This window comes from Phasianus colchicus, chromosome 21, assembly GCF_987193195.1.
Source record: "Phasianus colchicus chromosome 21, bPhaCol1.hap1.1, whole genome shotgun sequence".
Classification (NCBI taxonomy): domain Eukaryota; kingdom Metazoa; phylum Chordata; class Aves; order Galliformes; family Phasianidae; genus Phasianus; species Phasianus colchicus.
The window spans coordinates 9,931,294-9,948,082 of record NC_143456.1 but is presented as its reverse complement, the minus strand read 5'-3'; the positions used below and the strand labels follow the sequence as shown (position 1 = coordinate 9,948,082).

General features: G+C 45.0%; 2 protein-coding genes across 4 annotated transcripts in view; one reads left to right on the top strand and one right to left on the bottom strand.

Moving 5' to 3' along the window:
* The window catches only part of KSR1 (kinase suppressor of ras 1), a 57,495-nt gene extending 45,890 nt beyond the window's left edge, over positions 1–11,605 (bottom strand). The window contains exon 1 of the mRNA XM_031591423.2: positions 11,170–11,605. Coding sequence (XP_031447283.1) covers positions 11,170–11,397 — 228 coding nt within the window. The 5' untranslated portion in view covers positions 11,398–11,605. The remainder of the gene's footprint in view (positions 1–11,169) is intronic.
* The window catches only part of NOS2 (nitric oxide synthase 2), a 109,694-nt gene that overhangs the window by 67,598 nt on the left and 25,307 nt on the right, over positions 1–16,789 (top strand). For 2 of the 3 annotated variants that reach the window (XR_016459183.1, XR_016459184.1), the window contains exons 30-31: positions 6,312–6,420; positions 15,419–15,507. The gene's annotated coding sequence lies outside the window, so the exon portion shown is untranslated. Of the gene's footprint in view, positions 1–6,311; positions 6,421–15,418; positions 15,599–16,789 lie in introns of those variants that run through there. The other variant, XR_016459185.1, reaches the window with a different exon arrangement.

Genomic DNA, 16,789 nt, shown 5'->3' with positions numbered 1-16,789 from the left:
CAGCACTGCTGTTAAAATAGCAGGATCATCAAGTGAGGGTCAAGGCCACACTGTTTAAGGTATTCAGCCTTGAAAGGCACTTATAAAAGAACTGAGTCAGCAGAGTAGAGCTAAATTCAGCTCTTAACTCTTGTTTTAACGTGCTTCAATTCCATTGTTTTCAGCACAGCCATATTCAGTATGTATTACTGCACATGAAACATGGGCTCACATACCCTGACATTCATTTAATGCCAACTGAATAACCCCAAGGAACATAACTGGGGTCCTAAGTTAAAGCCAGCTGTGCTCTTTGTAGGTCACTTACGTGATAGCTTTAGCAGACCAAGTGTTATATCAAGTGATATGGCTGTAAATAATTTACCAGCAACTCCATAACACTTGATTAAAACCTACTGAAAGATCTAATTGAATTGTCTCTGAAAGAACAGATAATGGTATGACAAGTGTTTAAAGGGCAGGTGGCAAGTGGAAGCTCATCAGAACATGAGAAAACAATTCAGAAAAAAAGTACCTTTATCTGCATTGAGTTGTGATGTCTTGTCTGATGTTGGCTTTTATGGAAGTCATTTCTCCTTTCTGCCTTTGGGCATCTGAAGCAGCAGCAAGAGTACTGGGTGTTCTCACGAGTGGCATTTGGGCATTTGTAGAGTAAGTACCTAATATCTTAGGCAGCTGGGCTAGAAAGCGTTCACCCCATCATTTAGTGATGAGCAGCAGATAGGATATATACTATTCTACAAATAGGTCAAACTTGGACAAGTCATGCAGCAGTAGACACACTATGGATGGAGTTTCAAAAGAGAGGAATGCCCTGACCTCAAAGTCATACTTATTTTTGGCTGGGGTAGATTGATATAGGCTGCCAAGTTGGGTCTCAGGCTCTGGGCACAGGAGATCTGAGCTGATTCTTTTGAGTAGCAAAACAAAGTTATGGTAAACATGGGAATTGGGCTGAGTGCAGAAAGCTGAGTGGAAACTGCTCCAATAGAAGATTCAATACTTTTTAAAAAGTTATCAATGTATGCACCCAGAAGAACAACTGTTGCTTGTACTATAGGATACAATAACCAAAATAAATCATCTCTTGGTCATACGGGTTCATACCTGCTCTCTGCCACAGATGCATGTATATAGCCCATTTGTCAGCATCTGGAAGCAGGTTTGAGACTGTATTACCAACTACCTTCCCCAAACCCCAGCAGTGAAGATTAAAAAAAAAAAAAGCAAAACCAACCACAAAAACACCAACTGGTCCCTGATCAACCTGCCTCTTTCTACCCCATTTCACTTGGCCTCAGATTTTAACCTGTGAAGTCTCCTCACTGTTTCATAACTTCAGAGAACAAGGACTGTCCTGGTGTCAGGACTTCAAGGAAAAAGCCACAGCATTTTTTTTCCCCAAATAAACAAGCCATTCTCACTGGTAAATTTCAAAATCCCTCATCCATTAGAACAGCTCTCCAATTTTCCCCATGTCCTCTGCCTCAAAATTTGAGGCCAGATAAATCTTGGAGCCACAGCAAACTTCATTAAGCAGCTGGAGTCAGGCTCAGCATTTAGAAGAACTCCAAAGAATTTTAGCAATGCAGAGACTTGCAGTGCTTGCTGATACTGTTCCCACAGCACAGGCCCTTTGACAGGAAGCACTGTGCTGCTAACTCACCCTGAAAAATACAGTTTGAATGTGGAGATGGTTATTTGCAGTATAAAGGGGCCATGCCTCGTATGTTAGAGACCTCACACCAGGCTCTTCTCATGATGACAGGATGACAAAAAAGGCTGATCCAGCCTATTTATTGTGCATGGGATTTGTGATGAATACAGAGGAGGGATCAGACTATGCATTTTATCATGTGCTTCCCCCCCCCCGCACCTTGGTTTTACAGCTGCAGGCTTCAGCAAGACAGAACTGTGCAGAACTGCTGAGTCAGGATCTCCCGTGGGGTCTCTGAGGTCTGCAGTGCTGAAGCCAGGTGACAAAGCTCTGTGACAAGGCAGAAAGTGAAGCATCTGGAAACACATATCACATCGTGGACACTTCCAGTCTATCAGAATAGGGTCTGTCTGCCTTTGCCCCCACTCACAGGGCAAGCCAGCATTCTTGTCATGTCTTACGCAGTTTTAGAGTAAGTGAAGTGAGGGGCTGCAAAAAATTGGCCTCTGAAGGTGGACAGGTAGCAGACATTTTCTTCTTCCCCTAGAGATCTTTACATCAGCAGTGTGCTAAGCCTGAACTATTTGTGCAAGAGCAGCTGCAGCAGTGGCTGGTCAGCACGTTTCAGAGCTCTTACTGCATGATTCCTGCAAGCTGGAATTGCCATCACAAAGACACCTGGGCCACTGCTTCCCCTCCTGAAGTCTTCTCGTCCTGTTCCAAATAGCTCTTAGTTGCTACACTGCATCACAAAGTCATCCATCTCATCAACAATCAGAGTAACTTCTGTACACTGCTTTAGGAAACGAATGCACCTTCTAATTGCCAGGTCTTTATTTTCTTCCCAGTGTTGCCACAAAAAACTGAATGCTTTGAAGCCAGATGTTAAGTCTCCCTCAACTCACCCTTCTCAGCGTGTTTGTAAGGATACCATGGAGATCTGATAGTAGAATGTTACGGGCAGGCTGGGGAGCTTGCTCCTTCACTAAGAAGCAGGGCAAGACAGTTTGATACAGAGCACAAGAGCTGTAAGGAGCTCTCAAACACTACAGTGGGCTTCACCTAAGAGCAGTGCTGCATCACCACTGCATTGGTCTTGCCCCAGTAGCTCATTTCTTGGCAAAGGAATGAAGGAATAGATGCTACTACCTTTAACTTGAAATCTTACATTGTGAGGAAACCATTAACTTCAAAGCTCTTAGCTTCAGATCACAAACTAGTCATTATTGGCCAATAGGGCAACCTGAATAACACAGTAGAAAAAAAGAAGAGGAAAGAACACATCATTGAAACTGTTGCATGTCTTGGCAGCAGGATAATGCTGTAGATTAAGTTTCCATAAGACTGAAAACCTAAATACTACTACCAACCTAGCAGAAGTATTAAGCCAAGTTAGCTGTGCCTTCAGTTGCAGAATGGCAGCTGGTACCAGAAAAGGCCTGTTTGGTTAGATGCAAACAGGTAACTATCGCTACAGACAAGCATTAAACATCACTACAAAAAAATCTTCTTTCTCCCTCCAAACCTCAGCTCTGTAGACTCTGTCCAGGTCATTGTCCATGACTGCAGATGGTCCAGGAACTCAGGTTGCAATGGCAGGTGGCCTGCAGAAGATCTGCCTCATTATACCCATACAAAATGCCAGCAATACAATAGTGGCCTGCAGCACTCAGCCAGTTTTAACACACATAATATCCTTATTTAATACAAACACGGTTGGCAAGCCCTTTGACATCCACTCTGGGGTTTCTTCCAGCTTTGTTGTGTAAGGAAATGCAAAGTCTCTGGTGTTTGTGCTCACCTTGGTTTATCTCAGTGTCAGCTGTTTCCTTAAAACAAGGGAAAACAGACAAGAATATAACTTCCAGAATTCACTAAAATTAGGAAAATAAATACTGCATCTGACCTGCACCTGCACTAAGAGAGTCTAATGCTACTAACTGGTGCTGGCCTGAAGCACTCAGAACTACCTCCATCGAAACTGTGCAGGTCTTTGTATGAAGTGTTTTAGTTTGCGGAAAGTTTCAGTTTTGATCAGTAAGACAAATGGCCCATAAAGCTGATGAAGTTTTTAAAAGCAGATATCTGAAAGTCAGAAGTCTTCTGTGGAAAGTTCAGTCAAAAACAGTTTCTCTTTTCCCTGAAACTCTAAGCAACAAAAACTTACGAACTTCTGCTTATTTTGGTGGAGCTGCAACTATCTCCTAAAGCAGAGTTTAACCCTCTAGCTTACTAACAAGGTAAAAAGAGGAAAAAACCCACTGTTCTGGAAGATGAAAACTGTTGATAGAAAATTCTCAATTCGTTAAGGATGGATAAATTATTGAGCACCGTAGGTCAGCGTAGAGGATACAGCCACACATCTTAACATCTTTCAGTAATTACTTACTGACCAATCCGTTTACATCCCCTACCTAATAACTTGCAGTTGTTACACCTAAAGGAAGTTCTCCATCTGGAAATAAATACTTATTATTTATTCTTTCTAGTTTAGTCAGCATAACTAGTAGCTCAAAATACAGCCTCACACTGGAGTCTGCAAGCCTCTACAATAGCCTACACGCACAGCAGCAATGAGAAGCCCAAGACTTCCTTTCTAAATTTAGGTTGCTTCAAACAGAAGTGAAAGTTCTTTAATAAATCAACAAACCCATGTTTTAGAAGCAAATAACAAGAGTAGGACTGGGCAGGAAACTGCTTGCCCAACCTTTAAAACTTCCTTGAAAAAGGCTTCCAAGCATTTTCAGGGATTCAGACCACAGAGCAGCAAACTGCCCTGTCCACCTCCTGGCTGCATTCTGAAAGCTGTGCTCAATTAGTTCTTCTGGCAATGTCACGTACCCAACTGAGAGCCTGGATCTGCTGCATCCCAGCAAGGTTCCTCAGTGCCTCTAAAGCAGATCTCACAGTTTCTGCTATTAGAGCTATTCCACTTGAGATAACTAGGAATCATAGAATAATCATCAGATCACAGGCACTCTCTAGCCCCTTATCAAGGCATGATTCCTTATTCTACTAAGAGTCCATGAGATGCACACAGTGCAAATTAGACTTCCTCTCTACAGAGAAAAGGAATGACAGACACCTGACCTCTGCTCACAAAACATTTCAAAGCAATGAGCAGCATTCACCTGTTTTATTCTTGGAGACTTGTTGCAACTGGACAGAGAATGCCACGAGTCTGCATTCGGGTTCGGCCCCCAGCCTTCAACTCTGTAATTTCAACAACTTCCCCAAGTATAAGAATAAGAAGCACATGAAACTCCTTATTTTCTCCTTTTAGGAAAATCACTGCTGAGAAGGCAGGAAGCTGTTTCTTTTTTCCTCTCATTCATTAGAAGTGTATTTGTGTCAGACATCTGACTACATATTCTACACTATACTCTTGCTGCAATCCCTTCCCCAAATCACTTCTGACTGATCAAAAGTGTTAGTAAGTCAAACTAAAAAATTCTCAGCCCATATGTAGGAGCGGGCATTTCTAATGCAAAGCTATAGTTTTTACCTGCCATCATGGCTTCAGTTTGCAGGAAACAAGTGTTTCTCATGTCTCTTATGAGAGTACTGCTGGGCTAGGATAACCCTCTGGGATCATCTGTAAATGGCATAGCAGCCCGGCTCAGGAGTTGCATCTTGAAAGGGCAGTCCATCTTTTGGAACAGGTGTGCTTCCAGAGTCAAAGATCCTGTTTCCTCGCTTACCAGCTGGGGCAACTAAGCCACTGCTTTGCTGAAGCTGCTAGTCATGTGGGATTACTCCATGGGAATGAGAAATGGGCTAGGAGGAAAGTCTCTAAGATATGTCTGAGTCAGTATCTCTGGGTGGTGTCATCTATACATCACTCTGTGCTGCGCCCGTCACCACAGCAGTAATCTAGCCAATACATTCTCCAATCCCCAAAACAGTGACAGATAGCCAAGAATGATTTCATTATAATTTATCTTTTGGAAAGAGAAAGCTCCCATATTGGCTGAAAAAAAGGATGGGAAACCTGAGCCTTAAAGAAAGTAAGTTTTATCCCACCAGCATCTGAAAGATCACATGGTCTATGGTGTCAATATATTTTTAAGTGTAACTATTCCCTAAATAATTCTGCGTGTTGCAAGACTTTTGTTAATTGTTCCTACTTATGAACAACAGGTGATAAATTTATGTACCGCCATGCTGACTCATATCTGTAAATCTGTCACCCGTACGCAGCCTTAACACTCACTGGGGCTTTTGTTGTGCAAAATGCAGTTACCTGCTGCCGTCTGAACTTGAGTAGCACATCAAGCTCTGTTCAAGTGCTATCTATGCAAAACTGGTTACGGCCACAGGTTTAGCTAGATATAACTGGAGTTGAGGCTGGGCTACTTGCCTGATTGCATCAATTCTGAACATGCAATACACATCAGAATTTGTATGTGGAGAGCGAGGCTTGTCAAGCACGACAGCCTGTGGGTTCCTGTTAGTGTGTGCAGGCACGTACATACAGAGGTCTTAACTCAGGCACCGGTGAACTTCTTCACTGAATTCAGCTGCTGTAAGGACCTCCAAGCTGGCTCCAAGCAGAAATAATTCTGCTGTAACACAATCCAGCAGCAACAGAATTTTGGAGCCAAAAGCACTATGAAGACTTACGGTGATACTCTCCTTCCTGCTCCCCATTTAGCGCTTCGTAGAGTCCAGTCAAGTCAGTACATTCAGAGCTTAAAAAGTGAAGAGAAAGCCTTTTTGCATCTTCATTGTGATGGCAGCCTACACATCAGGGCTTATCCCAGGTATGTTAAAACATGGCTGATGACTTCGTATGTAAACATTTATATAAAATTAATTGTGGGACATAAGCTAACTTGTTACAATGTACAAATTCTGATCATATGCAGAGACATGCTGTTAGAAAGAACAGATGATGTCTACAGACTTTGTAATAACACATGGTTCTCTCTCCTTCCAAGTCAAAGAGATTCTCTGTTGAAACCTATTTCATACAAATAGATGCACAAATGTAGGAAAAAAAGAAAACTTTCTGCTCACCTCTCAGAAAAAACAAATGCATTGCATATATGCAAAAAATGAGATGAAGTAAGGGAAGAACATCTCTTACATAAGACCTGTTGGAAAAGGAAGTCTTTTCAGCTGAGCAGGGCTTATAAACATGTGGCTACAGGTTGCAGTTTGGCCTGAAAGGTTCACTGCTCCCACTACTTAAAATTTAGAAACACACAATCGTTCTTTTCTTATGCATACCACATAACCAACTTCCAGTCTGCAAGTTTGGACAATTACAGTTCTTCACCTTCCATTCCTCCCCTCATTTTCAATGCATTTGTTTCTGCTTAGAGATTGGTTGTTAAGAGATAAGCCTTTTCTACTCAAATTACCAAGTGAGTGAAGATAATGATAAAGCAAGTTCAAACATATTTTATCTACAGGTATCATTCAGACAAATTGAAAGACTGATTTGAGGAGTCATAGACTTATTTGTGACACAGCACAGCTCCAACCAGGCTTTCTAACCTGGTGTTATGTTTTCTGGAGGTTCTGAACAAAAGACATTTCTGAGAAAGTGGTCGAAGTGATCTCTGCACACTGGGCCAAGGGTGTCTCCATCAGAGACGTAGGTCAGCCAGAGAGCATTAAAGCAGTTTTCTTAAAAGCAGGCAGATCTCAGCAATGCATGCTGTTGCTCCACCCTGACACTCCCACCATAACCAGTTTGCTTCCTTCCCAGAAGCACACTAGTTAGCTCTTCTGATGTAAGAATCGAGGTAGAAAGAAAATGTATCTCCAATCTAAACATACTCTAGGTCTCAGTTCAGCCTAATTCTGCCTCATCTTTGTTGCAATTAGCAGTGTTGGAGAATTTGTCCTGTTAGCAGCTTCCTTGTCAGACAGACGCAGAAAGATGTCACTATTACAAAAACAAAACAAACAAACAAAAAAAACCCGAGCTAAAATATTATACCCCTAATTTTGCAAAACCAGTTTTACAGAGTTAATAACAGTGACAGTTGGTTTTCTGCAAAGATATTTGGGGGCAACACTGGGTGCTTACCCCATGGCAAGAAATTGTTTGCTCTCATTATTTTCCACTTCAGTTTTGTAGTCCACTTGAGAAATGAGTAAACCTGCGAGAACAGAACTGAAAGAAAGCCATACACCAAAGTGTAGGGTAAAAACACTCAAGCACTTACTCAGTAAAACATATAAAAATTAAGAAAATACAAGACCTCATGATATCAGAGAACCTACTCCACTAGTAACTAAGCCAGCACAATCTACTTTGTACTACAGGGAAACTCCCTGCCCTTCTAAGAAACAGCCTTCATACATGTGAAACGGGCTCAGCTCATGGAACATATCTAAGCACATTACTTTTAAGTAATTCCCACAGTCCTTTCTTTCCCCCTTCTTCTTTCTATATTACAGAAAGTTCTGCCTACATCTTTAGACTGATGAGTGCTTATTTTTTCCTGCTGGGGTTCCAGTTTGACATCCTTATCTACTGTGTGCTTCAGTTTGAGACCTTGTGCACAAAGAGGAATGAGGAAGGACTTGATGCATTTCAGTAAATTGGGAGGGACATAAACGTGCACAAACCTAACCTTTAGTTATATTGACGTTCTTAACTTTGAAGTACACACACATCATGAATCATGTGATGTACATGACAGGCTGAGAAGACTCAGAGGAAAAAGGATAAAGATAGTAGATCTTGGGTAAAAAGTAACATACATTTAGATTTGTTTTTCACTGGTGCTTTAGGTTGCTAATTCAATTCATAGTGCTACTGCTTTCAGAACTTTACTCCAGGGCTGTGCTAACCTGGGAACCAGAAGTGGCAGTGAGGATGCACTGCTGTCTCATCTGCACAACACAGGGTTTAAGACAGCCGTGTTCATCCAGCAGCATTCACTGCTACACCTGTTTGGTCAGAACATCTGTTGTTTACAGATACAGAATGTTGTGTTCAAGGAGATGTCCCTTCACCTGTCACATTCACACTTCTGATACCAAAACTAGACATTATGAAAGTTTTCAACGTACAAGAACTATGTACTGACTATATTAGAGAAGCTTCCTCTGCTTTTTGTTCTTTATCAATTTCACTTTTTGTTTTTAATCAAAACTGATTTTTGACGTAGTACATTGGACTGTCTTCAAAAGACACGTGCAGCCTGGTATTTGGCTGCAGGAGCCACTTAACTTCTAGAGTTAAGTCTCCTCCCCTCCCAAAGTAGTGCTTCCTGCTTCCAGTTTGTTCCTTGCATCTATCTCATGGTTTTATCACATCCCTGTGGCTTTGCTTACAGTTTACCAGTTATACAAATGCAGCTAAGTTCTCATAATTCTTTTTCTACAAAGACATTTCTGCACATGAACATGAGACATTTAGGAACAAACCAAAGCACCAGCGAGGTTTGCAGGCCCAGCAGCCATACCACCAGTAGCCACTATGCAGATCCATGAAGCCATTCAGTGGCTCCTGGAGATTTCTGAATTTGCAGCTTCTCATTATGCTGCTAGTGCCTGGCAAGGAGCTGCTCACAGGCTGCACAGTGACCGCACGCTGCAGTCAGGCTATTGCTAACGCTGGCTCTGTGCAGTATTGGAGCACCTTGCTGAACTGACTTGATCGGATAGCCAAATGCATATGAACACATACGCACACATTAATATGGCACAATGACAACCAGCACCATGACAAAGGCCACCTGTTACTGGGGCAGCCCTGCAGCCCTCCAGGAGTCCCCATGGTACATCACGAGAAATCACAACATGAAAACAAGTGCAGACCCTCAATTCCTACAGCCCAGTTCTGTGCTCAGCAGCGGCAGACAAACCCACTTCAGACTGCACAGTCACTAAGTGAGATTCAGCCCCTGCTTGACATCACGTCTTCAGGCACAGGCAACTGAAGAGAGCAAAGGGCAGAGAGTCCGTACCTGTTCCCGTAGCTTCATGGGCTGGCAGGGATTCAGCACTTGGTTGAATTCCCAGAGAAATCACGTTCTGGGGAGCACATCAGAGATTCTTCTGATGAGGGACAAATTTTATGATCACCAGCGAATGTGACACCCATTGGTTTAAGCAGATAATTGCTTAAGGAATGCAGACACACACTCGATAACTATCACTAGCAATAATTTTTGTTGCTTTCAGAACAACCTGAAGATGATAGCAGGCCTTTGGGCTCTGTGATTAAAGGTTTCCTTTCAGAATGGGTCCACCAGCAAAATACTGATGATCGTTTTCCAAACTGATGGTGATTTTCATTGTTTGAGCACTGAAAAGACAGCAGGGTTGCCAAAAGTCTACAGAAGTACTGTGTTATGAAGAATAGTCTTTTGAAGGCTATTTGGAGGTGGCAGGAAGAAAAAGAACTACCAACTTTTTTCTTTTTTTTTTTTTTTTTTTTCTTTTTTGAGGAAAGAAAGGCTGAGGAAGAGAGAAACAATAGACTTCTAAGAGGCTATGCTGAGAGCTACCATCATTTGTTTTCCCTAGCTTCATTTATGTGAGGGATTTTCTAGCATATATGTTTGCTACAGGTTCACTATTACAAGGATTTTCCTTCTCTGAGCCTGATGCTCCAGCTCTGCAGCCCCCAGTATTGGGCTAGAGAAAGGAGCACCGGCCTCCACTTCTGACCAAGCCGGGAGCTGTGTACTCTGCTCGGAGCAGCATTACCTGCACACAAGGCAAAGGGAAGCGCTATTCAGTATTTAAGGTCAAACAAAAGGAACAACTCCGAGTTCCTTTCTAAACACTCATGCATACAGTCAGGTCGTGTTCGAAAGCATCAAAAAGCACGCGTTCTCTGCATAAAGGATTTTGTGTAACGCCTCTGAACAGCGGAGCATCTCTCCAGCGTGGACCACAGTGCTGCCGTCAGCCACACCAACGGAGTGGAAAGGAGGATCGGATTAGATCAGTGAAACCGAGCCAGGGATAGAGAGACAGGCCTGGAAGGACGGCGCAGGAGCCACCAGAAACAAACACCAGAGACCCGCGGGAAACGTCCGCGCGTCCAGCATCCCGGGACGAGGCACGCGGCGCCTCGGCTCTGCCAGGCACTGCGAAAGCACCTCCGGTCCCCGCCTCGCCCCGCACCTGCCGCCCCGGGCGCGCAGTCCGCCGCAGGCCGGCAGCCGGGCAGCAGCGGCGCGGAGGGGCGGGGGCACATGGCGGCCTGCCCGCGGCTCCCGCACCTGTCCGGCCCGGCGCGCCTTCCCTCGCCGCGGGCACCGGCGCCGCGCTCCGCCGGCGGGATGCCGCGATGCCGGCGGCCCGAGGGGACCGCGGCCGGGTGGCGAGGCCCCGCAGCCTGCCGGGGAGGCGGCCGACCCACTTCCCGCTTCCCTTCCGCGTCCCCCCGCTCCCCTCTGCGCCCGGGGAGAGAGGAAGGGGTTCTCCTCCCCCCCCCCGGCCCGGTGCCCGTGACGGAGCGCGGCTGCCGGCGCTGGCGGCGGGGCCCGGCCCCAGGACGGGCGCATCCCGGCGGCGGGGCTTCCCCGGCGCCGTACCTCCAGGGTGCGGATCTCCTGCTGGGTCAGGTCGTTGGACGCGGCGCACTTGGTGCGGAGCCCGCGCAGGTTGGACAGCGAGATGTCGATGAGGTCCTGGAGCAGCCCGCACTGCTGCAGGGTGCTCCGCACGGCCGGCAAACCCCGCACGGCCGGCCCCGCCGCCTCGCCGCCCCGCTCCTTCCTCTCCAGCATGCCGGCGGCTCGCAGGGCAGCCGCTCTATCCATTCCTCGGCATCAGAGAGGCCGGGGAGGAGAGGCGGCGGCGACGGCGGGGGGAGCGGCGGGCAGGGAAGGAAGGAGGGAGGGAGAGAGGGCAGGAGGCGGCTCGCTCCGCCCCGCTCGCCTCTCCTCTCCGGGCAGTTACCGCGCATCGGCACGCAGCGCGCCGAGCCGGCACCGCGGCAGCGCCCGTCCCGCGCCGATGGCGGCGACTCCGCGAGGGGGCGCGGGCGGCCGCTCCGCCTCAGCATCCCTGCGTCGGCCGTTCCCGCCTCTGCGCCCGCCTCGGCGTCCCCGTGTCTGCCTCGGCAGTTCCCGCCTCAGCCTCTTGCTGCGCTCAGCCCACCTCACGGTCCCTCGGGCCCCCGCAGGTATGCCGGGACTCGGACCTCGGCCCAGACGAGCCCGGCCGTTGGCACACCGAGAGACGGGGAGAGGGGTGACGCCGGGCCTGGCCCAGTCCGCCCTGTGGGATGTGCTGCGGCCGGTGGGCGCGTTGTCCCGCTGCGGAGCGGCTCCGGCGGGGTCCTTGCGTCCGCAGATGCCAAGTGCCACAGGAACCGAAACGGAGCTGAAAGAGGCGTGCGGACAGTGCTGTCTGTTTTCGGCACCGTCCCACGAAGCCCCTTGGTGATTCCAGGTGCGTCGGCCGAGGCCGTGGTGAAGCCGGAGGCGCTGGAGCTCTGCTCCTCTGGTTGAGGAGTTGCAGTTCAGTGATCCTGTCGTGGTTCTGTGCTGGTGCACGGATACAAACCACGTGCTGGCCTTAAGCAAGTCCCTTGCCAAGGCCATAGAGTGTTTTCCTAAAATAGCTTTCCCAGATGTTCTGCAAATCCGTCAGATATGTGTGTTCTTTGACATAAGTGTCTGCATAGTAAAGGCCTGGCACATGAGGTGGGTGTTATTATAAACACTGAAATGTGATACGGATTTATTCATATCATGAATAAGAGAAAATAGCCTTGTGAAACCACCATGGGCTCATCTTTCACAGTGGAAATTCTAGAAAAGTGGCACAGGCACAGGTAGCTGCACAGCAAGTGCATTGGCTGCAGGTGCTATCTGTTGGGCTCACCCGGAGCTGTGTGCATTGCAGCAGTGTGGGACACATCCCTGCAGAGCTGACCCACCCCGCTTCCTGCACAGTGAGGACTGTTCATCTGGCGTGACGGATGCAGGACAATGTAGTTGTGCTCTGCTGACAGGAGATAGCCTCTTTCAAAGGATCAGATTGACAACAGGTTTAAAAAGCCAGATTGATGTCTGAGCCACATGTGGCAATACAGAAGAAAGTTTTACAAAATAAAATAATGGAGGAGGATCTGTGGATATAGGACATGAGGTAGTGGAACAGGGCAAATCAGCTGACACAGCTGTTTTTCTCATGATTAGATGCATGCTGGTCTATGCGTTAGTTTGGCTGTATTTGCATCAAGTAGCGTGACGTATTCTGGTGATTATTCTTCAGAAGGTGGGTCAGGCTGAGTATTTGATTTCATTATTCTTCACGTGCTGCAAGTTTCATCCACACAAAGGGTTTTGCTGGATTAGGGTTTAGTTTGCCATGTGATATGTTGTATGGTTTTTGAAAAGTCACTTACTTTATTACCTCCATCATTCCAACCTAATGAAAAAGTCTTTACACCCCCCCCTCTCAGGAGCACTGAACGTTTAGCACTGGGAATTTTAGTTTGTGGAAGTGTGACAGACTGTAGTCTTGAATTACAAGTGTCTGGATCTTAGCAATGTTATTAACAGGGGTATCATTATCATAAACATTCTTTGTATGCTTGCCTGAGAATATCCATGAGCCAGGTTTATTGCATAAGAAAGCAAACCAGGAAAATTATGGGCTATGCATGACAAGATATTTGGCATTCTCTCTGAATGTTTATGTACTGTGTTGTGAGTGCTGGGCTCCTTAACTGGCTACAGTAAGTGGGCAGCATTCCAGTTCCAGTGTACAAGACTGCCCTCCAGGCCTGCATGGAAAAATGTGCTGACTAAACAGTCCTTGCCATGAATTCCTGTCCCTGCTCAGCACTGCTTAGTGGCTTGCATGTTCATGAGGCTGTCACCTTTGCAGAAATGGAGAATGCCTGAGTGCTCTTCTGTGGAAAAAGGTTAGACAAGTGTGCTGCTTTCTTCCAGGCTAGCAGCTTTGACTCCAATAGCAAAGCAGGGAAAACAGACATAGAGATGCTCACACTAATCCATGGGAACCATTGTCTTATGCTGAGATGAACCCCAAAACTGCCTTAGCAGAGGACCACAAACTGGGGTGTCCTGCTGAGCTGCAGCCTGCATCATACAGGGTGAGCGCTGAGCAGATGTGATGCTGAGATACCTGGGATACCAGGAGCAGACTTTTGTGAACACATAGGTGAGGAGGTAGTGTAATGTTTGAGATTTCATGGTCAAGTCCAGCAGGATTTCACAATAAGTGTATCCATAATAAGTTATTCCAGCCCCACAAAACCAGCTATGACAGAGCACCATTTTATACAGTTCTCACATATGTTCACATATATGTTTTAAGGCCTTTATGTAATTCCTTAAACACACTGTGTTTCTAGGAAGACAATAAAAAGAGTATGCATGGGAGAATACAGCTCACAGTATTACAGCTCACAGGGACAATAAAGGTGATGGGAAGTATACAGTAGCCTTTATTACATATCAAAAAACAACGATAGTTTTGAAAACAGGAGAGTGTGGAATGCCTGAACTGCATAAGAGAGAACTGCTAAAAGCTTGGTTCAGCCACTGACCTACGAACTGAAAGGATGTGTCTTCCTCTCCACCTCCCTTATCTCTTGCCAACACAGAATAAGTTCTGTGCGACAGGGATTTTCCTTTGCTAACTGCCACAATAAAGTCCAAATGTTGCTAGCAAGTCCTGTCCTATAGGCCTTACTAAGTGTCTTCAGCTCAGTAACATAAGCTCACTGGAGAAAAGCAGAGAATTGCTTCTTTTTTTTTTTTCCCCAAAGAAAGAAAAGCACTGATGTATTTCACACACTGCTTTTATCAAGCCTTCTATTACCTCTTTAGGTAGCTTGTCCCAGTTACAATCTGCTATCACAACACTGAATTTAGATGATGAGACTGAATTACTCAATTTGATGTGTTTAACACAGATAATAGAAACCTGTTTTAGGAAATTCAGTGTTAGGATTTGAAGAGCTGAAATGTTAGGTGATTCAAATAAAAGAGGCCTTTATTATTGATGATTTTCCCCTCAGAGACTTCCTCCTACACAGACAGTATGAGTATTCCTTTCTCTTTGCAGCACAGTGCAGTGATACACAGTAGTTCCTGCATGCTTGTCTGCTATGAAATTAAGGAACTTCAGTCCTATTTTTAAACATGCTTTAGATAGTCTTTTCAGAATATGCAGAAAAAGTGACGATGGTGAAGTAAGGTTCATGGGATGCATTCTAATAATTTTTCTTAGTATAAACATCTCCATTGCCTACAGCAGAACCAAACCAATGCATATGAATTTGAGATTTGCCTCTGTGCCTTCAAGAAAATGCTTAGCTTAAGTTTACTTCTCCAACAGATTTTTTCCTGCTCAGCTGCCTGTTTGGTAAGCGTAGTGCAATAATTTACAACTAAGGGCCAAGTTGGATCAAACAAAACACACACTTCTTTCTGTCTACATCTTTTTTTCCTTCTTTTATATCACTGGTCATCAGAGAAACCAAGAATTTATAGCAGTCTTCTGCCATTTAAAATGGCAAGGTCAAAAGTGAGGGATGGAACAGTGAATCCACAGGTTTGACAGCAGTATTTACCAATGGGACCACGAATACAAGAAATAAAAAGATGTGGGAAACTGAAAGGTACACTGAGAATAATGCAGTATGTGAAAATTAAACGTTATTGCTATTCTTAAAAATCAATTGCATTAATGGGAGAAAACTATTGTACTTGGTCAAGATAAGAGAAACAATTCTTGCTCCCCAAATGGAGAACACGAGAATCTAGCTGTGTAGCTGCAGTCATTGTTTTCTCTGGACAGGTCAGCAGCAGGGAACTTTGACATAGGACTGGAAGGAAGATCATTGACATGATGTGTTCATCTGAAGAGACCTTGCCTCCTGGAGTTGAGTGAGTAAGCAAGAACTGTAGCTGTTAGAATAAGTAAAAACTGTCTAGCTTTAAGGACTAAGAAGGCTTGAAATGACAAATGTTAGTATTCTATAAAACAAATACAAAGACTTAATATTTATTTTTAGAAACATCTCATGTGTTTTGCAGGCTTTTCCATGTTGCAAAAGTACTGCCTTTTCTCTGCTATTTATCACCAGGCTCTTCTGTTTAGACTATAAACTGCTTGGGGCAGGAAGTGTCTTTTACTGTCTCCTTGCACAGCAACGCCTGAATCACAGCTAGAAGCCTCTAGGCTCTGCCATAACGTAAATACTAACTAATGATAGTAGAGAGGACTTAGCTCCCGCCCCACTTGGAGGCTTGCCAGTCTGCAGGGTTTGTTATAGCAGCACATTGCCAGCAGTGAAAACTGACAAACTTTGTTGGTGAGAGATATTCATAGGTCTAACAAGGAGAGGAAATGCCTCTAGAGACAGAGGCTTGTGTCTCTCCATGGATAAACATACCAAAGATTGACTCATGCTGCTATAACCCCCTTGTGCAATTTATATATTGGCATTATATATGTGTGTGAGGCAAAAAGACAAATATTTGGTTAACAAAACAATGCATGGATAATCAAAAATTATGAAGCAGTTTTATCTCACAAAATCCCGGGGCAGGTAAGCTGCTGCTCTTCCCCTAGCACAGGCATACCCATCCCTGCAAGGAGCTTCCCTATGTTTGTTTTATCTGTGGCAGAATAACAAGCTTATTTGGTTAAATATTATGAGAGTAAAAATAAAAATAAGAAAGAAAGCAAGCCCAGCAACCCATAATATGGCAAGGGAGGAGGAATATACTGTGGTGCAAAAAACAGGCTCATGTTCTACAAGGCTTTGTCAAGTGTATTGCGTAAGGAGATTACAGCCCTGAGTTGCAACCACAGCTAAAGGTTTTAATTGATTTTGCCAATACCTCTGTCATTAGCGTGTTACAGAGCTGCATCACAACTGCCTCTCTTACACTTTTGAGAAAATGTTCCAAAGCCCATGGTAATTTTCAGAGTTGTTACTTCACATGACTCCACTCCCCCAAACCCTTTATTCTTCTTATTTTAGAAAAGCAAAGGAAGTTTGACAGATTAATCATCTATTCACATTACAGTCTGTGCTCGTGGATTTGTTTGATATTACATGGACATAGAAGTGAATGAGTCCAGGTTCTGCTTTTGCACACCCTAAGTAAGGCCTGTACAGCACTTCAGTGTTTTGGCAGTGTAGTTATCTTCATTAGCATA